Source organism: Falco naumanni, chromosome 2, assembly GCF_017639655.2.
Source record: "Falco naumanni isolate bFalNau1 chromosome 2, bFalNau1.pat, whole genome shotgun sequence".
Classification (NCBI taxonomy): Eukaryota; Metazoa; Chordata; class Aves; order Falconiformes; family Falconidae; genus Falco; species Falco naumanni.
The window spans coordinates 80,686,671-80,714,480 of record NC_054055.1 but is presented as its reverse complement, the minus strand read 5'-3'; the positions used below and the strand labels follow the sequence as shown (position 1 = coordinate 80,714,480).

Below are 27,810 nucleotides of genomic sequence, written 5' to 3'. Positions count from 1 at the left end.
GAAGGCCACTAGGTTGGTCAGGCAAGATTTACCCTTGGTGAAGCCATGTGCTGTCTCTTAGCACCTCCCTGTCCTCCATGTGCCCTAGTACAACTTCTATGAGGATCTGTTCCATGATCTTCCCAGGCACAGAGGTGAGGGCTGACTGATTGGTAGTTGCCAGCATCCTCCTTTCTACCATTTTTAAAAATGGGTGCCAACATTTCCCTTTTTTTAAGTCATGAGGGGTTTCACCTGACTGCCATGACTTTTCAAATATCATTTAGACTGGCTTGGCAGCTACATCAGCCAGTTCCCTCAGGACTCTGGGATGCATCTCATCAGGTCCCATAGACATGTATGTTCAGGTTCTTCAGGTGGTCATGAACCTGATCTTCTTTCACAGTGGGAGGGACTTCGCTCCCCTACTCCCTGCCTTGTGGTCCATCTGCTCGAGAGGTGTTGGAAGAAAGGCTGCCAAGCAAAGAGTGAGGCAAAAAAGCTGTTGAGTACCTCAGCCTCCTCCCTGTCTGTTGTTATAATTTGCTAGTCATGTGCATCAGGGAGGGGTATGCTTTCTTTGACTTTCCTTTTCTAGCTGACATACCTATAGAAGCCCTTCTTATTATTCTTTGCATCCCTGGCCAAGTTCAGCTCCAGCTGCACCTTGGCCTTCCTGACCCCATCCCTACATAACTGGGCAGTGTCCCTATATTCTTCCCAAGACACTTGTCCTCACTTCCACTGCCTACACATTGACTTCTCGCCCTTTAGTTTGATCAGCAGGTCTTGACTTACCCATGCCAGTCTCTTCCCTTCTTTTCCTGATTTCTTACACCTGGGGATCAAGAGCTCTTGCACTTAGTGGAAAGTGTCCTTAAAGATCAGCCAGGTCTGTTCTGCTCCCTTGTCCCTGAGGGCCATTTCCCTGGGGATCCTATTAACTAACTTCTTGAACAGCTGGAAGTTTGCTTTCCTAAAACTCAGGGTCCTGACTCTACTGTTCGCCTGACCCATATCCCTCAGGACTGTGAACTCCACCAGTGCATGATCACTGCAGTCCAGGCTACCTCCAATCTTGACATCACCAACTAGCTTACTTGCATTGGTGACCATGAACAGTGCTAACGCTTGGACTGTAACCATGTTAAAATTTGGCCAAACAACTTTCCCATAAACATAAATATATGATTCATAAACAGTTAACAAATCCTAGTGAGGCTCTCTGCTCTAAAAGCATGGTTAGGGTACACTTGGATCACTTGTAGAGCCTCATCCTGGAGGCCTCCATCACATGACCAGTAATATTAATCATTAAATTACATCTGGCCACCCTGCTCGGCACAACAGGCACTGTGTAGTTTAGGACGACTACAAAGAGACAGTGATTTCTTTAATTCCACTGTCTGCCAAGGGCAGTGAGGACCACTGTTTGCACATACTTATATTTAGTCTAACATAGTTACTGGTACACTATGGGGTCAGATTTCCAAAAGTACATCAGGGAGATGGGCAACCCAGTCCTATTGTGTTAAGTGTGAAGCTTAAAAAGGAGCTGAATTTCTAAACCCCTGTGATTTTTTTTTAAAGTCTCTGAAATATATTGGAAAGAACAGTATGTGCTAAACCAGTGATGTCAGTGGCACTACCATAACCTCACCAGCATCTGCCACAGCACAGATAGCAGTACTGCTGTAAATACCATCAACCTTTCTATCAAAAGCCCACTGCTTGCAAGGTACCCAGTCCTGCAGGAGCACTGGTTATTTGCAGTCCACACACAATAGCCTTTAACTATAGGATTTGCAGCTTTATGTGTTTCCATAAGGTGTTCAACTTGTCTCTCTCTTCTGGTTATTACTGCCATACTTGTCCAGCTGTCGTGGCACAGCTTTTTCGTTAGCTGAGGGTTTAAAGGTCACATCATGACTCACAAGAACATGAATTTCTCTGGCTAGGGAGAACTCCTTTCTCTGCACTCTACAGTACAAAAAACAAAACAGCAGTACTGAACAGATAAAGAAGCTAATTTAGAGGGTTTTGGTAAACGTTTTAATAAAGCACTTCAATCATGTAAAACCATTATTAGAAAGTAAACCTTTTTGATCGGTTTGCAAGAGCCAAAGACAGCATTTATGCTTGGAATTGTTGAAGATAAGCCAGATTCTTTCTGTTTTGAAAATGCCTTCTCATAATACTGAGTTCATAGAACTGAGAAATATGTTAGTTGGTGACTTATAACTCTCCTGCTACTGTAGTAAAGACAGCCTACTTCAGAAACTGTAATGTTCATTTTCTTATTTATTTCAAGCTCGTATTTCCAGACATTTTGCAGTCATAACTCTGTATCCCTTTACTGTGATACTTACCTACATTTGTGATATAGAGGGGAAGCCAGAAGAGGAAAGTATAGCTCACCAGCTTTGCAAACAGAAGACAAAGGGAGAACTCTATGACTCCCTGCAAGAATCGTGAAAATAAGTTAGTATCTTGACAAAGGCTGCTACTTGCTTTCAAAGACCATTCTGAAAATGGTTTCTAAGAAGCATTTAGGCTTCTCTTTTTCTCTTAAGAATTCCCAAGAAGGATTCTTCCCCTAAGAGCACAAAGCTTAAAATCAGAGCAGACTGCTATTTCACTTATGTGTTATCTCTTCTCTTAATTGTACTGAACTGACTGCAGAGAGAACACTAAAATGAACAGGAAGGATTTGATACTGTTTGGGACACCTGCATTACTTATTTTCCTCATGTAAAGACTTTTTATATAGCATTGTAGCAGGTTCAGAATGCATTGCAGAGAAATCAGCATATTTTTGTGTTCTTTATATCCTTCCTTCAGATAGGTCTAAGGTTTCTCCCTTATCGTTTAACTCTTTACAAAAAGCCAGCAAACCAGTACGACAGTTCAAATGAGTAGGTGGTAAAAGCACACTACAGACAGGGCATATGCCTATCTAAAATACTAATTTGTTCCACCCTCTTTCCTGTTGGGTACATGGAAAGTATACTTACTGCACGGAGCTGCAACTAAACTGCCAAATTAACCTACCTTCATTCCCCTCACCAACTGGTATCTTTTTGTTTGAAATTGGCTTTCTTAGGTCCCTGGTATAGAGTACTGCAGTTATCTGCGTGGACCACACACATACACAGCTGGCTCTACTTCACATACAGTTGTGACTCTTCCCAACAAGAGGCAGGAAAAATACCAGAGAGTTACAGAGATTCCAGGTGGCATCAGCAGCAATTTTTCTACCCATTACTTCCACTTTGCCACCGTAAAAACAGTTGAGACACAGGACCAGACTGGACAAGATGAGATGATGCAGGAACACAGTGACTGAGTGCTGGGGATTTCCTCCCCTACCTTTATACCTGGTCCAAATTGATTTGCTTATAATTCTACCTGCGCATCCCATTGAGGCTGCTAGGCTTCAAGCCAAGAGGACAATCAAGAATGATAGTTCCTTAATAAAGGAAACTTCCTTTCCTTTTACCAGCAGTCCAAATGTTTGGGTTCTCTGAAACTTCTCAATATAAACCATACAAGATATTTTAAAACTCAAGCTTTTAAAAACAGTGTTGAGGAGTGTAAAAAGGGAAGCCATGGAAGGAAGTTCTGATGCAGAGAAATGCTTATAGACTCAGTCTGCTATTCCATCCTTAATACTCATGTGTCATTAACTAAGAATAGTAAACATTTATAATAGACTTCAGAATAGACTATTTCAGTTGGAATGGACTCACAACAATCATCTAGTCCAACTGCCTGACCAAAAGTTAAAACATGTTGTCAAGAGCATTGTCCAAACACCTCTTAAACACTGATCAGCTTGGGGCACCGACCACTTCTCTAGCAAGCCTGTTCCAGTGTTTGATCACCCTCTTGGAAAAGAAATCATAGAATGGTTTGGGTTGGACGGGATCTTATAAATCATCTAGTCCCAACCTGCCTGCCACAGGCAGGGACACCTTCCACTAGACCAGGTTGCTCAAAGCCCCATCCAATTCGGCCTTGAACACTTCCAGGGATGGAGCATCCACAACTTTTCTGGGCAACCTGTTCATCTCTCACCATTCTCACAGTAAAGAATTTCTTCCTAATATCTAATATAAAGCTACCCTTTTTCAGTTTAAAACCATTACCCCTTGTCCTATCACTACATGCCCTCGTAGAAAGTCCCTCTCCAGCTTTCTTGTAGGCCCCTTTAGGCACTGCAAGGTGCTATAAGGTCTCCCCAGAGCCTTCTCTTCTCCAGGCTGAACAACCTCAACTCCCTCAGCCTGTCTTCATATGAAACGCTTCCTAATGTCCAGTCTAAACCTTCCCTGGTGCAGCTTTGAACCATTCCCATACTGGCTATCACTGGATCCCCAGGAGAAGAGCTCATCACCTCCCTCTCCACTTCCCCTCCTCAGGAAGCTGTAGAGAGCAATGAGGTTGCCCCTCAGCCTCCTCTTCTCCAAACTAGACATGGCCACAGTCTTCAGCCACCCCTCACGGGACATCCCTCCCAGCCCTTCCACCAGTTTTGTTGCTCTCCTCTGGATGAATTCAAGGACCTTCACATCCTTCATAACGGTGGGGCCCAGAACTGCCCGCAGTGCTCCAGGTCAGGCCGCTGCAGCACTGAACGCAGGGATAATCGCCTCCCTGACCGGCTGGTTATGCCGTGTTCAGGGCACCCCGGGGTGCCGTTTGCCCTCCTGGTGCCGGGGCACGCTGCTGGCTCACCCTGCGCCTGCTGCTGACCAGCACCCCCAGATCCCTCCCCGCGGGGCTGCCCCCAGCCCCCCCTCCCACCTTGTATTTGTGCCCAGCGTTACTGTCTTAGGTGCAGAATCCAGCATTTGGCCTTGTTAAATTTCATCCCATTAACCACAGCCCAGCGCTCCCATCTGTCTAGATCCTTCTGCAAGGCCTCTCGTCCCTCAAGAGAGTCAATGGCACCTCCCAGCTCGGTATCGTCAGCAAAGATGCTGACGGTGCATTCAACTCCTGCAGCCAGATCCCTGATGAATGTATTGGTCAGGACCAGCTGTAGAACTGAGCCCTGAGGAACAGCGCTGGTGACCATCCATCAGCCAGGTGTAGCCCCATTCACTACAACCCTGTGAGCTCTGCTCTTCAGCCAGTTCTTCACCCAGCGCACCGTGAACCCGCTCATCCCACAGCTGGACAACTTGTCCAGAAGGATGCTGTGAGGAACAGTGTCAAAAGCCTTACTAAAATCCAGAAAAACTACACCCACCACCTGGGTGACCTTATCACAGAAGGATATCAAATCAGTTCAATGGGATTTTCTTTCCCTTGGTGATCCCATGCTGCCCCCATGCTGACTGTGCCTGATGATGGCATTATTCTTTAAACGTCTTTCAACAGTACTGAGTATAATCTCCATAATTTTTCCAGGAACTGGGGTTGGACTAGCAGTTCCCTGGGTCTTCCCCCCTGCCCTTTCTGTACATTGGAATACCGTCGCCGAGCTCCCAGTCAGCCCGGACCTCCCCAGACTCCCCAGACCTTTGGCAGATGATAGAGAGGGGTCGTGCCATAACGTCTGCGGGCTCCTTCAGCGCTCTGGGGTGAATCCCATCCCGTCAGGCCTCACGGACTTGTGAGCGTTCGGCTGATACAGCTGGCCCCTTACAATTTCAGCATCCACAAATGAAAAGTCACTGTTCCCACATCTAGAACTTCATGGGAAATATGAATTCTAAGGCAAAATTCAATTCTTAAAGGAACAGGCAAGAATAGCACGTGTACTCACTGGTATTCGCAAGGCCCCAAGGAAGCTGATGGCTGATGTCCCATGTCTACCTTCCCCAGTGACCACAGTGCTGGAGTTCAGTGACACGCTGCAATTTTCACTGTCAAGTAAATGCTGCATCTCTGGATCCTGAAATTTCCCCCAGCAAGACCATACAAAAAAAGAAAGGAATAATGCATCAAAACACATATCAAGGAATCAAATAATTCCAAAATATTTTTTAGACGCTGTATCCATTTTATCACAGAAAGTTAAAGCCTTTAAAAATCTCTTGATTTGGATATACAGAGTATATAGAGTAGAGAGCATATACAGAATATCAGGTGAAGCATGCCTGGTTGCTTACGCCTGAGTGCATAAACTCTGTTATGGAATCAGTTTCTGTTCTATTGCAGAACAATTTCAAGTTGCAAAAACCACGTATTAGAGTACAATTCAATGCAATAAAACAATTTCCAGTCTCCCCATACCCCACCACATAAATGCAGTCTAATTAAAACTGACAGTCTACTGAGTACTGCAACACATTTATGTATAAAAGCGTGTATTACCTTCTTTCTGCACAAATATTAAGTCCCTTTTTCAGACACTGTAACATCACTTTATCCACTGATTTAAATACAGGCCATCTTTCCAAGTGAATTATGGATACTGAGTGCTTTATGTTAAGAAATCACTTATTTTTTCATGTGTTGCATTTGAGCATTGCAATCCACAAATTATAAAAGCCTGGAGTTTACCCATACTACCTAAATTGTGAATTCTGAGTTCTTTTTTAGCACTAGGAAGGAATTTACTCTAATAATTCCACTGGCTGCTAAGAATACTTGTGCAACAAGTTATTGCTTAACAAAAACATGCCACCAAAGTCTAGCTGTGAGGATATCTTGCTATTTTTATCCATCAACCACAATGAAGTGAACTCTCAAAGTAGAACAGGAAATTTATATCTTACAGCTGTACACAGAAAAAAATATTTCAAGTATAAACAGTCCTCAGAACTTCTTTTCCAACTCGGAAAAAGTATGGGATGTATCTATCCTCACTTTCACCTGCTCACTGAGAAGCTTATTTAGCTGCATACTTTTACTAGCTATAGATCTATTTTACATACTGTTGTCTTTCTCCCAATTTGCATTCATTTGAATAAAGCCTTAGTGAAGAATTAAGCCTCAAATACATATTTGTCTGTAGGTCAGTAAGGATATTATACCAGGCCACTCTGTTTCCAGTAGTTATTACAAAGATGGAAACTTTCTGATTAATATTTGGTAAGCTGACAGAGGAAGAAAGAAAAAAAATAATCAAGTGCTGGACAAATTAATTTCTGCTATTTTATACTCAGTGATTCTAAATAAATTCTGTTCTTAAAAACTTTCATTTAGGAGAAGACACTAGGGAATAATGTGGGCACCTGAGCCCAGACATTTAGCATAATTTTAGAAGGTACCATGCAGCATTCAAAATATTTGTACAGGATTGGTAGATAGGATGCAGGATTTACAGGAGACCCTGCACCCTGATGAAACATTAACTAGAAGACAGGAAAAACATCTAGGAACGTCTGACATGGCACCATAAACCTATGTTATGGCACATGAGTCACTCCATCATAAGTACTCATCTTCTGAATTACTGGGGCAACTTCCAGATTTCAATGATTCTAACAGTAACAATTTAAACCATCAGCTATTAACACTTTAAGAAAAAAAGGGGGGTGGGGGTGGAAAAGAAGGGCTTAAACAGTGCATCTTAAATGAGTATCTCCTGCACAATTTGCACAGCAAAATTAACCAGGATTGTCTGAGGTAATGCTGCTCATTTCTAAGACAGTTAGCTCTAGGCCTATTTAAGAAGAGTGGGTTAAACATTGAAGTGGAAGAGACCAAAGTCCAAATAACTTATTTAGCAACTCATACTGGAAACTTTTCTCAACAATATGGGATTTTTATGCTGCACATAGCTGAATGATAAATAAAAACAGCAGTTTGTGCTTGGCAGAAATAATATTGTTCAGCCTTGCCAGCTTGTCACACTCTGATTAGGCATATGGCACACTCTTGATCTCTGGGGAGGGATTCATTATCCCTCAATTTTGTGTAATTTTTAAGAGGCCAACCTTACATAAGCAGTAATGAACACACAGAGGTATTCAGGTCACACAGCAAAAACCACTTTCTGCTTTCAATCACTGCATATCCTGAATATTTGCTTTCTTTTCACAGTCATTGAAGAGGTCACGGAAAAAAAAATCAGTAAAAGCTGCCATTCCAGTGTGGTTGGAGACCAGCTCATAAATGCAAAACATCTGCTGTTTATACAGGCACAAAAGCTGACTGCAATAACCAGCTCAGCACAACTGTAACACAACCACTGTAAAAAGGAAAGATACTCAACCCCACTTTGACAGGAAAAAGATTATCTTCTGTCACTGTCAGAAAATCAGGGGCCCTCAGATAGTGACAGGCAAGGATTTTTAATTTTTTATTAATTTCTTTTTAACCCTTTTTAGGACTCCATATTACAAACATATAAGCCAGCTGGCAGGGTGGAGGCAGGGGGAGAACACTGACAGCATCACCAGCAAGTTCCCTCATGCTTTGTTGTCCGTGTTGTGCCTCTTCCCTGCTCACAAGGGACCACCAGCCAGTGTGGGAGGGGGTCCGTTTTCCTTGCCCACTTGCTATGCAGACTCTTTGCACAGGCTGACAGTAGAGGTACTAGCAGAGCCAGGAGAGAAATTTTGGCTACTAATTTGCTGACTATATTTTTAGCTGTCCTCAGGACTTGTCTAAAGAGAACTGCTGATAATTCTTGTATCTTCTCTCCTTATCTTCCAGCCGGTTGTGAAACAATATTGCCAAAAGGTTTCTGGGCCGGAGAATGTTCTTGGGCAGCTCAAAATGAACATTAATAAACTCGGTTCTGAGGGGGTTTAGGCTGGACTGATCGAAAGAAAGAGTTAAAAGTTTTCTTAACAAATTATCAATATTTCAATCAAAATATCTATATTATATTATCAAAAATGTCAAAATCTCTTCAACAACATTGATTATTATACCCTGTGAATGCTGATTATTATTTTATAGGCAAAGGATGAAAAGAACAGGAAGTTTCTATTTTCCTGTAAAAGTCTGAAAGAAGTTAAAAAGAAGACGTTATCATCTCAGGATATGACGTGACAAGTATACTGAATACAAATAAAAAATTTCAAATGGATATTTTCAGTTAATGTCCATCACAAGATAAAATGTCTTTCTGTTCACAAATGAACAAATCCAGAATCCAGTTTCCAGTGAGAATTACCAGCACTTACAGTTACAAGTTTTAAGCAAGATTTTTGTAAACAACTGCTCATATTTAGAACTCTCCATCTCCATGTATACTCTTGTAAGTAGATACACCTATTACATTAAAAAGCAAGAGAAGGGAGACTGCAAGGTCAGGACAAACACAATATGAGTAGTTTAAAGACTTCAAATGGGCTATTTTTAAATATTGCGCAGTGCATTACTTTTGCTGGAATTGTATGAATATCACAAGATAAGACCAACTAAGTAAGCATGCTCTCCTACTCACCTCAGTTTGCAGTATTTATGTCAGATACTGCTTAGCTCCCTCATTTGAATTTTTCATTTGTGCATGAAGATGGAAGTAGATTTCAGCATCATAAAAGGAAGAGCAATCTTTACCAATAACAAATCTACTATAATTATTCCATGTGAGCTTTAGGAAGTTTTCTATACTATTTTACAACAATACGTTACATTTTACCTGAGGTTTGCTGGTTTCCTTAGCATTTAAAGTTGTCATCTGGACTCTGAATCGAGATGCACCATTCAGAAAGGTTTTAGAACTCTGAAAAACACAAAACAAAAAACCCCCATACTTCTGTTGCTTGTTTTTTAAAGGATTACGTTAGTGTCGGTCATTTCTCTGCAATAGAAGTCTTTGTGTATTGTAACATAAACATAACATAACCCCAAATGGAGCATCTTTAATTTAATGACTGTATTTTGGGTTTCTAAAGTTCTTATGCAGACCTATGGCAACATACATAACATGCAGTCACAAATTTATTTGGAGGCTAACTTCACACTGGTTTTATATAGAAGCAGCACACTGAATTCAGAGCAGTCATGCCATTCTTAAAATCTTTAGCTGTTTTTTCCTTTACTGAACTTTCACTGACATTGCAAACAATTTTTTTCATAAGCAGATAATCCTAATAGCAACTACAGATGTTTATTTGTTTCAGGAAAACTTTGATTCTTCATTTCCCCGTCTCTTTAAGATAAAAGTTTTTCCCTTTAGCTTATTCTCACTATATTCTTCTAACCCAGAAATAGACTATGCTCTTGTGAGCAGGAGGGTTAATGAAGAGTCCGAGCATCTCCAGCATGCCCAGTACAAAAAGAGAGCTGACAAGCTGTATCTTCAGGCCCCAGACAGACCTGCTTTTTACACGTACTTATGAGTGCATTAGTGTATCCAAAATGGCATTCATTGGAAAACATCATTGTGAGATCTTTGTCTAAAAAGATTTACCAGGGATATTAAGGTTTGTCCATCAAATTAAACATACAGCTCTGAAGCAGGCTTGCAGCTAGGTACCGACAAACTATTGTTAATACCACAAGAGGCACAGTGCACTCCTCAGGGATGAGATGTTTAAGTGTCTAATTGTACTCCGGACACCACATTAAGAAAACAAAATAAAACTAAAACCCCCAAACCCTGCCCCAAATAAACCGCTGCCGCCCCACCTCCCCCGCTGCCAACCCACCACCACAAATAAAAAAAGAATGTTCACCCTCACTGAACATTTTAATTCAAAATTAATCTCTAGGTAATTCTTCCCCAAAGAAAATATAAGGGTATGTATTGCAGTATTCTTTAGACAAACTGCCATATATCAACCAAATCCTTCTAAAGAAGGCAAAAAACTTCTGAGGATAAACTAAAGTATTTCTGCTGCTCAGTGCAGAGCTGAGGCACAAGCAGTCTTGGGCATGCATTCCCCAAAATAAACAAAAAACACTGAAAGCCCCAGGGTCTAATAAAACAGATTTTTAAATTTTATCTTACAGAAAATTAGGGTCTTGTCAAAAAAGTGTTTTACGATAACCTATGGGGAAGAAAATCCATTATGCAGAGACAAATTATCTATATCTCTATTCAGCAGCTCAGCAGAGAAAAAAATGAAAGACTTTTCCATTTCAGTGTCAAAAATAAGATCTGCTGTGGTAAGGAGGAAATGTCTGGGGAAAAGGACTAGACTGAGAGGCTGCACATTTAATACTTAGACTTCTTTCTCCTTTTCTGAAGATAAAAACTGCAGCCTGGTATCTTTTAAGTGCACAAGCACTTTGCCACAGGAGTTTAACAGAACCAAGTTTCCTGGAAATGCAAAGTCAGGTTACAGAAAGTTCCTAGAACATAAAGACAGGTCTGTGTGAACATGCTGCAACTAACGTGTTTAGCTATAGCAAAAAAAGGTACAGGGAGAAAAGATGAGAAGCAATAAAACCAGTTCTAAATCATCACATTTCACAAACACCTTTTAACTTTCATCATGAAAGTGCACTGTTGCTTAATAAAGCACACTGACTTCTCACTTGTGTTTGTCATGGGTATAGCCTTTTGGAAAGTCACAGATTAAGCCTCCAATGCTAGCATTTACAAGTACTTTACTGTACTCAAATATTTGTTTTGAAACAAATTTCAGATTCATAAATCAGAGCCAAGGTGAAAACAAGAAAATGAAGCACAGCCCAAGAAGTTGGTGAATAAAGAATAAAACCTGCACATTCAAGGCTCTGCATCTTTCCCTCCGTCTGGGCTTCTGGACAACTCATTTAAATCAGATTACTCACCACTACAAACTCTGTAGAAATACTGGGCTCACGATCATGCTGCAAATAAACAGTAGACTGCATTCATCCAAGATAGTGATAGCACACAGAGATTAATCTGATCTATAAATCTTAATATAAATCTACCCTAAGTCCTTCCCTCACGTTCAGCATTTATTTTAGTCGTGCTTAAATTTAACTGGCCTCATTTTTCCACGATGAGGTTTGGCTTTTGGCACCAGCTAGCAGAGCTGCCTGCACCAAGACACCTGCCCAAAGTGACCTACTACAGCCTTATGAGCAAATCAAGTGTGTATGGTTTTTTAGTGTCTTAGAAAAAACATTTCTAATTATTTGAAAAAACACACAGGTTGTTCAGGTTGTCATTGAAATGACTGAGCAAAAAAGGACAACTAGTATTTTATGCCTGCCGGCAAATTCTACCCCTTGTACAACATGGCTGAAATTTTTTGTTCCTAGTAATAACACAGTCTACTTGTGTTATGATTGTCTATTGTGTTATGAAAGGTCTATAAACCTTTCCTCGATTTGCAATCATTTTACTTTAAAGTCAAACATTGTCAGTACCACATCTGCATTTGTAGAAGATCTCCTTGAACTTCTATTTTTACCTTATTAATTTCCTTAACTTCTAAAACCACCCTCCCCGCAGTGAACAGCGGCTGTGAGACTTATTCACTAAGGATTTAGAATCCATTGTACTTTGCAGACCACACAGGTCTGAAGAGAGGTATTTGAGCAACCCAAATGGCATACGGCTTCCCAAGACAATGGCAAATCTTGATCTGAGGAGGGTGGGAAGCCCGTCTATAAACCTCCTGCAAGACAAACCTTCTCCCTTCCACAAGCAGATGTGGATATATGGAATAGGGAACTAAGAAGTGATGCCTTTTGCCATGGAGAGCAAGATTTCCAGAGCAAGAGAAGGTCAAATGCATCCCTACACAACGAGACTACACCTGGAGCAGTGATCTTGTTCGTACCCTAGAGAAGATTAGGTCAAACACTAGCCTTTTTCTGGACTGGGGGAAAGGGTGTTGAATGGAAGGGGAATACAGCTCCGAAAATACCAAATTTTTGTTAACAGTATCATGGCAAGTAGATATTGAATGTCTAATTTTTCCATACTGGCTCCTTGTAAGATATGAGCAACGTACTGTGCAGAACTCTTTAGTTATGCTTTCCAGTAAGTGTTTGAAACAAATAACAAACATTTTACTTCCATAAAGCTTAACAGCAAGTTCTGTAAACATTATGCTCTAGGTATTATAAACAGCAGCTGAAATGTTCACGGGAGCATTTCTAAACTAAGTAAAATCTATGGGAAAAAAATACCTCCTGTTAGGAGTCTTTAAGAGTCAAAATATTCTCATACTTGACAGAAGTTTCCTTTAAGAAATGAAAGAGAATTAAGTGAAAAATACAGAGCACATTGTAAGCACACCTTATCTCACAATAACAGACTAGAACAGGAATTCCACAGACCATTAAAAACATTCAGTAGCTTCATCAGGAGTACTTCATATGAGGAGAAAAAAATCCATTAACTGGTAAAGAAGAGATAAATCAGACCAGAAAAGCTGTCTTCAGTTACTATTCAAGAAAAAGAGAGCATTTAAAATTTTAAGAAGCCATCTATCTGAAACTATTGGGTGGGTGGTAGAAAAACAGCAATCATCCCCATACAATCTACCTGCGAGACTTGCAACTAAAATTTATAGTTCATGTACACCTACATGTGCAGACATCTCCAGGTATAACCCCCTAGCACTGGAAAATATATGTGGGATTCCCTTGGGACCTTCCCTCTGACACTTTCTGCAATAGCTCTGATTTGCCCTCACATACAGGAAACCTTAAAGACCAACCAAATCCTACTACTCTTCCACAGAACTAGTTGAAAATGTGGTGAACCTGATTGCCCACAGGTCCATGGGAACCAAAGGAGAAAGAGCCAAGAGCAACAAGCTGATCCAGGTTTTGGTTAGAGACAAACAGGTACCAGAGTCTTACAGAACACGAAACAGAGAGGAACCTGCAAACACACTCCTAAACAAAACTGGGCTACAAATGACATTCTGTTACAAGAAGTTATACACATCCACATCTAGTCTTCCTAATGTTCTTTATTTTTTTCCCTTTCCTTGCTTTTTCTTTTTCTCTCCTTCTGTTTGGATTGCCTTCCTCCTTTTGGGTCATAGCTACATGAGGCAAAAATGGAATCATTTTCTCACATAGTAGCTAAAGCTTTCTAAGGCATATCTTTTTACCACTGACATGGCTTTTACTTTACTTAATTCTGAGTACATAAAATGTCTTATGAATTTTTGTTTCAGAAGTGCTGGGCAAACATCTTGATACCTGAGCTTAAAGACTTCTAACCTACTTTTAAAGTAGTGTTTGAACAACTCTATACAAATAACACAAAACTTTCCTTATAGAAACAATTTTAAAATTTATGAGTTTTGCTGCCACAATGGCACAAGGAAGTATATATGCAAAGTTCAGCAGCTCAAAGAAAGCTTAGACATTTGCACACACAAACACTTCAACCCTGTTTCAACAATGCCTTAAGCAGTCAATCTCTGCTGATGGATTTTCAAACTCGAGTCGAGTCAGATTTTCCCTTGTGATCCAGGCAGTGTGTCCCACAGTTTGTGTGTGATAGCATGTTTACAGCTAAAGTGAAGTTCACTTGACAAAATAGCAAGATCCACTGCCTTGATGCCAGTAAAATGTGATCCATGCATTCTAAAAACTCACTGTTTAATAAAAAAAAATCATCTATATATAATCAGCACCTCCATCCCTGAAGACTTGAAAATTTGACAGGCAAACCCTAAGCAATTTGATTCTCTGTCAAAATTAGACCTACTACAGAGTGTAGGACCATACAATGTCCAGAGGTCCCGCCCCTTTCAAGTTAAATTATTCTACGATGCCACAAAAACTGAAGCGTTGATTCATCATGTGACCCATACCTCTAAGCACAGATTATTTCTCTCTCCTTTTCGCAGCTCTTTAATGTCAGTTTTGGTTAAATAAAGGCCGTATTATATCATGATTAAACTCACGATCACAGACTGACTGTTTGTTACAATCTCTTCACCTCAGGTTTATATCCGTCCCATGCTTCCTCTCTTCCCTAGCCATGTGCTCCTATTGTCCTTCCCTCTATCAAAAGAAACATCCCACCTTCCATCCCCAAGCCCATAGATGAATGGTTCGTTGACACTACATCACCAAAAAGGCTGTTTGCTCTTTCTGCAGTGCCTAATACAGGGTTCTCAAACAGTGACACCATTCACAGGGCATGGTTTGCAGCTATCTCATTATACCATACCTAAGCAAGGAAGGTAACAGGCAGGAGATAAGTCAAAATGCTCTGAAGATCCCCAGGAAGACTGAAGGAAAGCAAGAAAACTCAAAAAAAAGATGAACAGTTTTTACTTGATTTGCTGTAGTAAGAGCAACTATTCCAAAACTTTAGTTAAAACAAACTCATTCACCTCTTGATTCACATTGCTTTGATAGAAAGTAAGCTACTAGTCCACCAGTGAAGCACAGAAGACCAATCTTTCCCTCAAGTACAGGGTCAGTTACAACAGCCTGACATGAAAGGGCCACACAGATTATCTGAATTCCAGAACTATCATAATAAATGTGTATTAGGAGGCAAAAACCAAAATAGAAAAAGCATTCACTTACGCTGGATGGTGTGCAGGAGCAACTTATATCTTTAGGATCTGAAATACAATACCACACATAGTTAATAGTGAAAACAAGCATAATGAACATAATTTAAAACACCAGTAGTGTAATTTACCAACAATAAACCAACAGAACAACTAACACAGAAGTAGTCCTGTTAGAAATGTGTAACTGTAGCTTCAGAGAAAAACAAAAGGGTGCTCCATGGTACCCTTCCCATCCCATGACCACATTAAGTGCTATTCTGGCAGTCCAGCCCACTACAGCATTCTAGTCACATCTGCAGAACTTTTTACTTCCTGAGATGGGACAGGTACAGTAAAATAAGCATTTATACTAATATTTCTGAGCCTACACAGGGACAAGATGGGGCATTCCTGTTTTATTTCTAATTTAAAGTACAAAACTTGCTCTATCAGCTGACTTCTGTATTTCATAGCACTGAATATGAATAGCGTGGGTTGAACAGTAGCACAGACATATGCACTGCAGCCAGGTGGGCTAAGATAGACTTGAACAATTTACAAAGACAGGGAACTAACAACAGTGCAGTGGGCTGAATTCTGTAGTTTTACTCTCCCAGGTATGCCAGAGTCTGAGTGTATAAACTCTTTAGACATACACAGGTTCTTCTCTATCTAGTGTTCTAGGAAGAAGTTCTTTAACTATTGGCACAGCTTGAGGAATATACTTCACACTGGGTCATTTTGCTTAAACAGCTGGTGTTCCTCACCCGTAATGAACTATCTCATTAAAGCACTTACGTTCAATAAGAAACAGGAAACAAACAATCCCCATCACAGCAATGATAACACCAGGCATCACGAAGGACAGACCCCAGCATGTAGACACCCAATAAGCAGCAATTAAGGATCCCAAGATATTTCCCACTGAAGTGTGTGAATTCCAGATTCCCATGATCAAACCTCTCCTGCATTTAAAACAAACACACAAACATTTCTTACTACTCCAACTATAAGCATTACTATCTTAAGAAAACTGTATCAAAAATGACTGTTCACCTGTGATGTTCATGAAATATTTACTGTTCTTTAAATGACCACTTTTTATGCTAGTCTTTCATCTGGCAATTTCAAGGCACCTAAATATTAATAGAAATGTTCTAAATACTTCTCTGTGTGTGACAGAACTCATCCTGCATTTAATGGTACCACTAGGGCTTGCCTATTTCCAGGTAAGAGTTTCTTCGATAAAAAGAAGTATGCAGATATTGAGTAGTATGTGTATGCCAAGTCTGACACTTCTGGGAGTGCAAGTCCTCCTGCAGACATGCTGCACCCATAAGCTAACGCTTTCAGGGTATGTAAGACTTATCATGCAGAAGAAAACAATCTGTACAGGACAGGTAGAGCAAATCCAGTATTTTCTGATTACATTCTGGATTTGCTAGGCACTAGTAGAAGGTAACACCTGCACAAGCTTTGCTGAAAGCTACATCAAACTGCTGTCTTCCTGGAAATCCCAGATTAGAGCTGCTGCAGAATAGCTCCAGCTGAGCCACTGTAAACCACAAAAGTCCTACTGAAGTCATGACAATTAGCAGGTTTGGGTTTTTTCCTTGTAAGTCATAGGAAAACTGCTTTGCCCTCAGCAGGGGTTTACCTGAAGCACCCTAATTTGAACTAAATCAAATCTTCCTTTGGCTGAAGACAAGATCTAAAGGGTCTGCTCATGTTTCACAGAATTTGTAGCAAAAAACCTCCAAGAACTGGATCACTCACATTCAAACCAGAGTCCTGTCCACCGGTCCACTATGCAGCCTCCTAAAAACTAAAGGCTGTTGCTTTTGCACAAAGCAAAATCTGAATAAACGTATCTGTTTTGCACACACTTGCCAATTTTGTTCAGTATTGTATGACTGTTATCATTCTCTGCATAGAACCATAGAATCATTTAGTTTGGAAAAGACCTTTAGATTATCAAGTCCAACAATTAACCCTGGACTGCCAAGTCCACCACTAAACCATGTCCCTGAGTGACACATCTATGCGTTCTTTAACCACCTCCAGGGATGGCGATTCCACCACCTCCCTGAGCAGCCCATTCCAATGCTTGACAGCCCTTTCAGTGAAGAAATTTTTTTAATACCCAATCTAAACCTCCCCTGGTGTAACTTGAAGCCATCTCCTCTTATTCTGTTGCTTGTTACTTGGGAGAGGAGACTGACACCCACCTTGCTACAACATCCTTTCAGATAGTTGTAGAGACCAGTAATGTCCTCCCCTGAGTCTTCTCCTCTCCAGGCTCAACTACCCCCGTTTCCCTCAGATTATCCTCACAAGGCTTGTGCTCCAGACCCTTCAGCAGCTTCACTGCCCTTCTCCGCACCTGTTCCAGCACCTCAATGCCCCTCTTGCAGTGAGGGGCCCAAAACTGCACACATTATTCAAGGTGCAGCCTCACCAGTGCTGTGTACAGGGGGACGATCACTTCCCTTGTCCTGCTGGCCACACTTTTAGACACAAGCCAGGATGCTGTTGGCCTTTTTGGCCACCTGAGCACACTGATGCCTTACGTTCAGCAGGTCGTCAACCAACATCCCCAGGTCCTTTTCCACTTGGGCAGCTTTCCAGCCACTCTTCCCCAAGCCTGTAGCGCTGCATGGGGTTGTTGTGACCCAAGTGCAGGACCCAGCACTTCTCCCTGTTGAAACTCATACAATTGGCCTTGGCCCACTGGTCTAGCCTGGCCAGATCCCTCTGCAGGGCCTTCATACACTCAAGCAGATCAACACTCCCCCTCAACTTGGTGGTGTTTGCAAATTTACTGAGGGTGCACTCGATCCCCTCATCCAGATTGTCAATAAAGATAATAAACAGGACCAGCCCCCAGTACTGAGCCCAGGGGAACACCATGTGTGACCAGTCACCAGTTGGACAAAACTCCATTCACCACCACTGCTTGGGCTCAGCTGTCCAGTCAGCTTTTTACACAGTGTAAAATACACCATAAGCAGCCAGAAATGTTGCTGAATGTTCCATTTTGCAACATTCACCTAAAAGGTGGCAGCAACTATGGAAAACTAGTTTGAGCCTATTACTTCTTAGCTATCCTGTGATTTTATACAGAAAGCATATACATAATTTTTATATGTCCTTCTTTTGAACTGATTGACAATAATGTTCATTCAATGTTATGTATCTAGAATGGATGGCACTACAGTAGCATTACTATATGCTACATGCACCAACCATTATTAAAGCAAATGGATTTAGCATGCAACTCTTGCAAAATTCATGGAAAAATCCTGTATGGTATGACAAAATAAATGTTATGAGTGATCTCTATGCAGTATTAAGGGAAAAAAAAAAAAAAAGAGATGATTTAAAGTGACAAAGAGAAAGATTAAATCAGTTGGCAGATGTATTTTCTTTTTTAATTACATTTTCAAATTTTAAATTTTTTTTTTGTGTGTTAGAAAAAAGACAATAGACAAAAAGATACTTTTAGAGTTACACCCAGACAACTGCTTTGAAACACAAATGAAAACAAAGGAAATTCCATATTAAAATGGCATAACAACAGCCTTTATTAAAAATGGGTTTAGATTGTTAGCATTTGCAAGAATTATTCTTAATTCAATTCTGAAATATTTCATCTGAAAAATTAAGCATCACACTAAAGTGCTACCACAGAACACTGTTTTGACATGAGGGAGAATATTTCAAACCGATGTATAAACTACTAATCAGTGTAACAAATGGAACTCCTCTCAAAGATCTACCTAACTGCTTGTTTCATCCCCCAAAAAATACTGAAGGAAAAAAAAAAAAGATATTTACATTGACTATATCATATTACAGCCCAGAATGTATTGATTTGTACTTCCAAAACTTTGGATTGCATATTATTTACCTTCCTTTTCCAAACCAGTTGCCAATACATGTAACGACACTCGGCCAGCCAGTAGTTTGCACCAACCCATTAGCTATCTGAAAGTATATAAAAATAATAATAAATAACCATACCCTATAATAAATCAGGTTCCTACACAATTCCTGCCAAGTGCTGCATAGGGAAGAGGAAGCCTACACAAATGCTTTGAATCTAGAAATTGAGCAGGGGGTTTTGAAAGCGTTATTTTGCAAGAATAAACAATTGATGATGTTTTGTGGAGATTCTTCCCTCTGCCTACATCTCTCTAATTATTTTATGACTTAAACCACAAAAGATTGTAATTCAATCACATGCTTACCAAAATCACATGGCACTGAACTGAACAGAGAAATTAACCGCCTACACTTAAACAGAAGCATATTGGAACATACAGCAAAGCATGTTTGCAATCAAACAAAGCAGAAAAAAAATTAGGAGACTGGGTAAGTTTGAACATTAACTTTAAAATGCTTAACAGACACCTGTAAATAAACTGAGAGGAGAAACTTATTGTATTCAGGCTGAAGTAAGAACTATTTCACCCTTCATGTTGCACAGACCATAATGCTAACTCATCTCAACTCCTAAAACACTCCCTAGCTAGAACTACATATTAACACAAAGATCACAATAAAATAATTCACATGTACAATGAGCATTTGAACATAAAATGAAACAACCTCGCTCTACCCAGCAAAAACCAATCAGGCTTGTGGCGTGAGACCACCCTTGGTACTACAGGACCCACTGACCACACAACGCAGTGCAGCATTGGTAGAGATAGATAGCTTATCCCTACAGGAGCCAGCTCCTGTCTTAGAAACAGGTAAGAAGCCAAGAGCACTGCAGCAGTGACATAGTTAAATGGATGATGTGGTGAAATGGTTATAAATGCTTGCAGTACCCAAGTTAGTATCACTGCATGCCATGTTGCACAATGCCAATCAAATGTGCCAGCAGTGAAAGCGCTACTGCAGTAACACAAAGGAGCAGTGCAAGGTGCAGACCTGTCCAAAATGACTCAGAAGTGCTAACAATATCTTGGTTCTGACCTAAATTCCATTTTAGGTCAACAGTAAATATTCTTGTGACACCTGATTAGATCTACAAGTGCTCTGAAAAATCCCACACAATGAATCTTGTTACAGAAGCTGCCTGTTCTCAGCCACACCAACGTGGGAGACTGTTCGTTAGCAGTATAAATGTAATTTTCCTGCAGAGAAAGCCAGGATGCATCACTCAGGTCTTGGCAGACTGACAAAAGTAAATAATTTGTTTTAAAACTTGCCCACATTTAAGCTTGCAAGGATTTGATCACTGACTTGACACAGACTGAAACACTTTAATTTGCTTTCAAAGATTTCTTCCACTAGAAAGAACATTTTTCAAAAATAAGCCTGGGGCTATCCACTCTATCATTTCTGCCTGTCATCAACAACAATGTATGCCAGCATTTACAGCCTCCCATCCAACCACTAATCACTGTTCACAACTGAAAAACTCCAATAAAACACTAAACAGCACCACAGAAATTCAAGAGTATCTAAATAACATCATGCATACCTGGGCCATTATGTAAAACCACAGATTATGTATATTATAGAAATAACCCAATCCAAACATCGCAGTGAAGAGTCCGCTAGCAAGCATCCCAACTGTCAGATAGTACCGGATAGGTAGCCGTTCTCCTATTATTCCACTTGGAACATGGAAGAAAATAAAAAGAAAAGCAGTAATTAAAAATTACATCATACCCCAGCCTTCACAAATAAAGAATATTTTGTGTTTACTTCTGGTTGAGGAGAAACTTACACTGGTAAATGCTGTTGTTCTTCACAGCAGCAAATGAGCAATTTTTAGCACTCAACAGAAAAAAACCAGCAAACATTTCATGTTCACTAATTGCCAAATACCAACATCTGCACAACTATCTTCCAGGGAGATACTCACCCAGAGTGCATTGGAAGTCATTTACTTACAGAGTCATTTTCTAAATGATCCATAAGGTGGGACAAGTCTCCAGCCATTTAAAGTGAGACTTGTGTCCCTTGCTAATGATTCTAGTTACGAAGGTTCTGGTTTTAGTCAGTAAAAAGAAGCATCTCCAAAGAGCAGCTAATATTGCACATTTTAAGATTGGTTTGGTATTATTTTTTTTAGGAGGTGTCTGCTTCTGTCCTTTGACTATAGGGAAAGCCAGGACAATCACTTTAGTCTACTTCTGGAATATATCTGTCCTCAAACTTTATCATCCAACTTGCAGAATATATTCCTTCACATTCCATGTGAAGAAAAGACTGACTAGACTGCAAGTCAGAAAGCATTCTTGCACAAAGCAGTCAGGATGAGAGCAGCTAAGAAGCTTTCTATACACCAACAGGAATGGTACCACTGGGGACTCAGGACGATGATGTTTTTTCCTCAACAACCAAGTTCTTACTCTCTTCACCAGAAACTGCAGTAGGAAAGGACATTATCTTAGAAGCAGTGCAGCTCCACAAATTAACAGGAAAAGACAAAGCAGGTTTCCAAGAGCGCAGTTTACCTTAAATACATTCCAACTGCATATGCACACAAAAATGAGTAATCCAGTGCTCCCAGTAACTGTTTGTAGTTGTTCTTATCTAAGAATAATTTTCAAAACAAATTATCAGTTAAAGGTACCAATAACTTCCCAACCATTTTTGCATATGACAAGAAAAATGTTAGTGAATGTGCACTGACATTTAATTTTCAATAGGCACTTTTAGACACAAGCATGCATTTTGCAAAATATTTTATTTAATCAAAACAACAACCACTACAACTGACTTCTGCCTGTAACATATTAGTAAAATCTTGGTAGACCCATTTGAAAGTCTACCTTATTTAAATTATCATTTGAAAGAGAACATCAGTTATTAGCAACTTTTTGTTGTTAAATTTAATAATTAATTAAAAATAACCTTTTCTTATAGGTCCTTAGAGAAAAGAAGACCCAAATTTTAACGGTCTTTTTATTAGAAGTGGAAAGATGTGTTGCAAAAGTGTGAGGTCCTAACTGTCGAAATGGCTAAAAAACCCCATCATCATATAGGCTTTTAAGGAATCAACTTAATATATCTTTTTTAAATGGTTGAAGCCTTTTGAATTTCATTTTCCAACTAACTACTCATAAGGCATAGAGATAGAAGTCTTGTTTAATGAAAAAACAGGATTCTGCTCTGTACAGCAAATTACCATAATCACAGCTAAATAGGACTTGCAGTCAGGATGGAGGGAGCAGGGACTCCACCCAGATAGAAACACCAAGTTTAGTCTCAAGGGACCTGAGCTCATATGAAGAAAGACAGTTTGTGTATTTGCAAGGAGCCACAATTCCCATCGACTTTGAGAATAAAGTCACAGTTATGAAAGCGTTCCTTCTTCCAGTGTTACTCCCAGCTTGCCAGCTATGTCGCCTGAAAAACAGAGCTGAAAGAACAAGTCTAGAGTGCCATTCCAAAGGGGTAGCTTTGCAATAACCTGTGCAGCGTATTCATGGAAAAAGGAGGACACTGGAGCTCAGAAATCTCCATTAAGAAAGCTAACTAGTGTTTTAGACAAGCAAACTGTTTCCCCTTGGTCCAGGGACGAGAAACAGAAACGAAGCTTAACTGCATCCCGATACATTTGGAAACCTGTTGGACTAAATTTCAGTAGACTGATTACCTTGCAGCATGCAGTTAATACACAGAATTTTGTCCACAGAAAACCCAGAGCTCAGGCCCTTTGAACAGAGTAGAACTTTTTTTTAATTGCTAATTAAATAATAATTAGAATGGATGGCTAGATAGACCAGAGTGGAATGGCACATTGACAGAATGGACTATTCTACTTTGCTGATGTTCTTGGTAGTGACAAAAGCATCAAGGAATGATTCAAAAATCTCTATTAAATTCAAATACAGTTATTTTTATATTTAATTGTAAGTAGGAAAATATTTTTTCTATGTAAGTGAAAGGCCATGTTCATAAGCTATTCAATAAGTTGTCAGCTCTATTCTGCAATAGTCACCCAAAAGCAAGAAAAGTATTTTTTCTGGTAGGTAAGGACTCTGAAAAGTTCCAGTTTAGATAAACACCAAGTAACTTCATTTAAATGGTTGCTGAACCTTGAATTAAACCAGCAGAAAATTATAATGACTTATTTAATTCTTCACTGTTTTTTCCTTAATAGACATTCTAAAGACAAATTCCATTTTCTGACTGAAAACTGATCTCTTAAAACCATCTCATAGCTGTAACAGGTAAAATAATGTCAGTGACTAAGTAGAAAAGACATCATACAGTTAGTCACAACTTAACTTTCTTTGGAAAAATCAGTGAGAACACAGAAAACAAAACACACCTCCCATACATATCTCCTCACCTCCTGAATCCCTCCACACACGAGGAAGAAATAGCAAGAGGCATATAATCTCTTACCAAATGGCTCCCAACCACACTGAGATACATTAGATGGCTTTTTGACAGGCTGAATCTGCGCAGCATATTCTTTGTAAGAATCGGGTTCAACTTCATGTGAAGCAGCGCAATGCTTATGTAGCTCTCCCTGATACAGAAAGGAAATTTGAAAATGGAAAATTCACTTCTGATTGTTAAACTCCATACAGCAACAAGTTTAACAATTCTTGCTTTACATAAACCTGTGTCAAACTCACTGAAATCAGTAGAATTCTTATCCATTATTAATGGCTTGGTGAAACCACCATTACACGAAAATGTAATTATGTGGGTCAAAACCACATGCTATAGTGAACCGGTGCTTCTAATGCCGCAGAATTTCAAAAGTCTTCACTAATGCCAAGCTACTTTGCCCATTGTTATTTATCAATATACAATACAGACCTCAGGAATTTAATTTTTGTTTGACAAATTATATAGGTTGAAGATTAACAAATCTAGAATTAGATAATATTTTGCCACCAGCTTCACTGGAAACAGAGTCCCAAGTGTACAGACAACTATGACTATAATGCTCAACAATACTCGAACAGTCTTGCAAACGCCAGTAGAATTTTATCAGTTACAAGCAATTTTTCTCAAACATATGAGTGTAAATCTGTAAACTCCTAAAATCTCTAATTAATTAGATAAATTCACATGAATTATGTGTAGGCATAGCTTTTTCAAGTCTTAAACCCAAAGATTAGAGGTATATGCAATATTCTAGGTGTGGTCTCACCGAAGTTTATCAAGTAAACGTCACTATGTACTAGCTTTATCAGTTTTTCAGCTTTTGAACCATTCCAAGTTAAAGTTTAACACTGCCTTTCACAAAAGGAAATACCAAAAAACTGCAACTACTTCCGTGTTTGACAGGAACAGAAGGATGTTTAACAAGGATGCAACCTTGCTTACCTTAACTATACTAATAGGTTTCCTTGATAAATGGAAGCTGGCATACAAGAAGAAAGTGAGAGAGAAAATGAAGGCTCTATACCTACAATATAAAAAAACCAAACAACAGTATTTGAAAATTATTTTATTCAGATTTAATTTTAGCACTGTTACATAAAAACATTACAGAAGTCATTGGTAATCTTGGAATAGTGAAACCCAATTTTTTTTTCATGTTCTCTAACAGTCTGTAGAACTACCCTAGCAGTTATGTTGTTTTGCAAAATCTGCTCAGATCTGTCTTTGGAAGGGAGTTTGGTAACACCCAGATATAGGCAGGACAGCATGCAGTACTCTGGTGTCCACAGAGCTGATCTGCCTTGTTTACAATCTTCCTTTGGGGGCTATTTTAAAGGCAGTTCAACATTAAGCGTACTGATAATCAGATTTCACATTTCACTGTCTCATCCAGTTTTCTGGTACAATTAGGACATAAATGATGGCTCTGTGAATTGCCAGTTTGGCTACTATGGGGTTTTTCTTTCCTTACTGCTTTTAGGATGTTGCTTTACTTTTGCTGGTAGCAACAGAAATCAGCCATTTCTAGAGATGGACAGGGAGACAGACACTGACTGTGCATACTGTCAGCTAAAGCACATGAACGTAATTAACCAGCTTTGGGACTAGGAAGGAATTTTCCCCCGAGATCCTTGGATCTTTCTCTGCAGTTCATCTGAATTAAAAGGGCATCTCAATCTCCCTGTCACTGCAAGCGTTAAACAAAGATAACAATCTGATCTAGTCCATTCTCCACTACAGCACATTTCAGATTGTGCTTTTAACAATATGCAAAGTGTATCTACCACTTCCTTCTAGCCTGATCTTAAAATTAAACATCTGTAAATAGAAGTACATATATACGTATAAAGATCTGATATCACACAGCCTACTATGGTCTCTAATTTTTCATTAACCTTTTCCAATAATTTTCTGCCTTATAAACTTTTACTAACAAGGGTCTTGTTTTATAGTTCTGGTATATTCACAGAGACATTAAAAAAAAAACATCCTGTGAGTTGACTTATTCACTTAGGTAACTGAAAATGCCTCACCAGTGATAAAACTTAAATTACTTTGTCCTTGCTGCTCTACTAGAGAAACCATATGATAAAATTGCTCAAATGGGAAGTGCTTGGTCTTTCATTTGTTATTTTATAATCCACACACAACTGACTCAGTATTCTATCTCATTCAACTTCCTGAATTGGTTTTCCTAAAGCAGAGGTTTTGGGTTTGTTTTGGGATTTAGTTTTTTAAATACTACAGTAGCAAGAACTAGAACTGTCAGGCTGCAAGTCTGTATTACACATCAAATTATGGGGGAGAAAACATACTTCTGGTTAAGAAAGCTAACCTCTAGCACCCCTCCCACCTAAAGAGTTTGTAAATTAAAATCTGAAATATATCCCTTCAAATATATATCTCACAAAGAAAAGGACAAAAGGTTTTATTCTCTAGCACACCCGACTTGCAAGGGTCTGTGTTCCCCTAACAAAGTATCTCACTTTTTAGGTGTCAGCAATATTTATTTATTATACAACTGGCTACATTTACTTGCTGTATATATTAAAAAATGAAAAAGTAAAAACAGAGCACAAACTCACATTGTCCAAAACAAAGATCACCACCATACTTCAAGACTTACCACTGATCTCGTGAAAATGAAGTGATGAAGCGAATGCCAGGAGGAAGCTGAGCCATCTACTCTACAGCTGGTATCAAATTTTAGGCGACACAATTATGTACTTATGACAACATTAACTGTTCTCCAGAATGTGTAACAAAGATCCTCCCAAAGCTGTGTGATGATAGGCTGTTAACAAACGTGGAAGATACGCTGCTGAGTAGATCTCCCTGTACCTTTTCTTTTTTTTTATACCTTCAGTTGTGACGTGGCGAATTCTTCACTCTGCCTTTGTTAACTGCTGATCTTCAAATAAGAGAAGCTGACAAGTAAATATTCTTATTGAGTTAGTGTAATATTTTCTAATCATAACATTTGAATCAGCAATTATCTATTTCAGAGACAATTACCACAACTAATCTTCTAGACATCAAAAATGTAATGAAGAATTTTAAGCCAATATAAATTACAGCCTTTTCTCAATTTGATTACATATACTCTATTTTGAGAAGTCAACATAGTATAAAGAGTGGGGACACAAGGGAAAGATGCACTTAGAACATGATCCAAAGCCAGCTGACTGACATCAAAACACTCTGCTTTTGTCCCTGAAAGACTACAAATAGGCAATCCCCCAGCTTACAAAGACATCTTAACACATCTGAAACATTCATGAGGTTGAAATTTGTTAAAAAATTCCTGTAGTGTTTTCAGCCCAGAGACTCTTCCAGCTAGAGAGTAGGTGCTGCTGAACAATACTGCCAGCAAGACTTGGCCAGCACCCCCTTTTCCAGCCCAACTTCCCCATCCCAGTATCACTACTGCATAAAGCACCACATGATCAGAAAACTTAGAAAAGAAAAAAAGCTTTTTCACCACTTGAGCTCCCTACACCTGCTCATCCAGCACAAGGGAGAAGGCAGGCTCATGCACCTACATGACATGCAGGGAAGAGTGAGACTGTGGCAGCATCAATCCACTTTGGTTTAAAATCTTGTAGAGTCCCTCCTGTTTGTTCAAATTTGGGCGGAAGCCCCTTAACAGACAAAGACACACGGTACCCTTTATTACAGGTACTGCAACAGGAACTAGCTGCATTGTTACTTCGCAGCAAATCTGAGCCAATGGTTGAGTAAAATGAGAAAAGCCACTCCAGGCAAGAGGTGTGACTGCAACTCATGCGTGCAAACTGAGCCTCCCTGCATGCTAACACTAGAGACACCCCAGCAGCCTGACAAATAACGCACCACTGTCTGCACCATAACCCCTACCCTCCCCAGAGCCCAACTACTGGGCTTAGCACTAGCACCAGCTGCTGCAACGCTCCTGACGGAAGCTGGCAGGATACAGGACTAGATCTCCTGGTAAACAGCAGGAGGTGAGCTAAAGCATCATCACTTCTGAAGAAAACATACCTGCCAAGACCAAGGGTTTGTCTTAACCTGGGAATTTTAGAGGCTGCCACTGGGTAGGCAAAGGTGTGAGCCTCCCTCATGTTTATTGCCTCATCTTACTACAGAAATCAAAACT

General features: G+C 39.8%; 1 protein-coding gene across 8 annotated transcripts in view; it reads right to left on the bottom strand.

Annotated features, from left to right (window-relative positions):
* Positions 1 to 27,810, bottom strand: part of SLC37A1 (solute carrier family 37 member 1) — a 43,119-nt gene that overhangs the window by 12,353 nt on the left and 2,956 nt on the right. For 3 of the 8 annotated variants that reach the window (XM_040585157.1, XM_040585151.1, XM_040585158.1), the window contains 12 exons: positions 26,302 to 26,469; positions 24,618 to 24,699; positions 23,682 to 23,808; positions 21,782 to 21,860; positions 20,800 to 20,935; positions 19,216 to 19,292; positions 16,104 to 16,270; positions 15,337 to 15,374; positions 11,629 to 11,667; positions 9,527 to 9,610; positions 5,753 to 5,881; positions 2,349 to 2,439 (listed from right to left, as the gene is read on the bottom strand). In XM_040585157.1, coding sequence (XP_040441091.1) covers positions 2,349 to 2,439; positions 5,753 to 5,881; positions 9,527 to 9,610; positions 11,629 to 11,667; positions 15,337 to 15,374; positions 16,104 to 16,270; positions 19,216 to 19,292; positions 20,800 to 20,935; positions 21,782 to 21,860; positions 23,682 to 23,808; positions 24,618 to 24,699; positions 26,302 to 26,357 — 1,105 coding nt within the window. In that variant the 5' untranslated portion in view covers positions 26,358 to 26,469. Of the gene's footprint in view, positions 1 to 2,348; positions 2,440 to 5,752; positions 5,882 to 9,526; positions 9,611 to 11,628; positions 11,668 to 15,336; positions 15,375 to 16,103; positions 16,271 to 19,215; positions 19,293 to 20,799; positions 20,936 to 21,781; positions 21,861 to 23,681; positions 23,809 to 24,617; positions 24,700 to 26,301; positions 26,603 to 27,810 lie in introns of all 8 variants that reach the window. The other 5 variants (XM_040585156.1, XM_040585153.1, XM_040585155.1 and 2 more) reach the window with 3 other exon arrangements.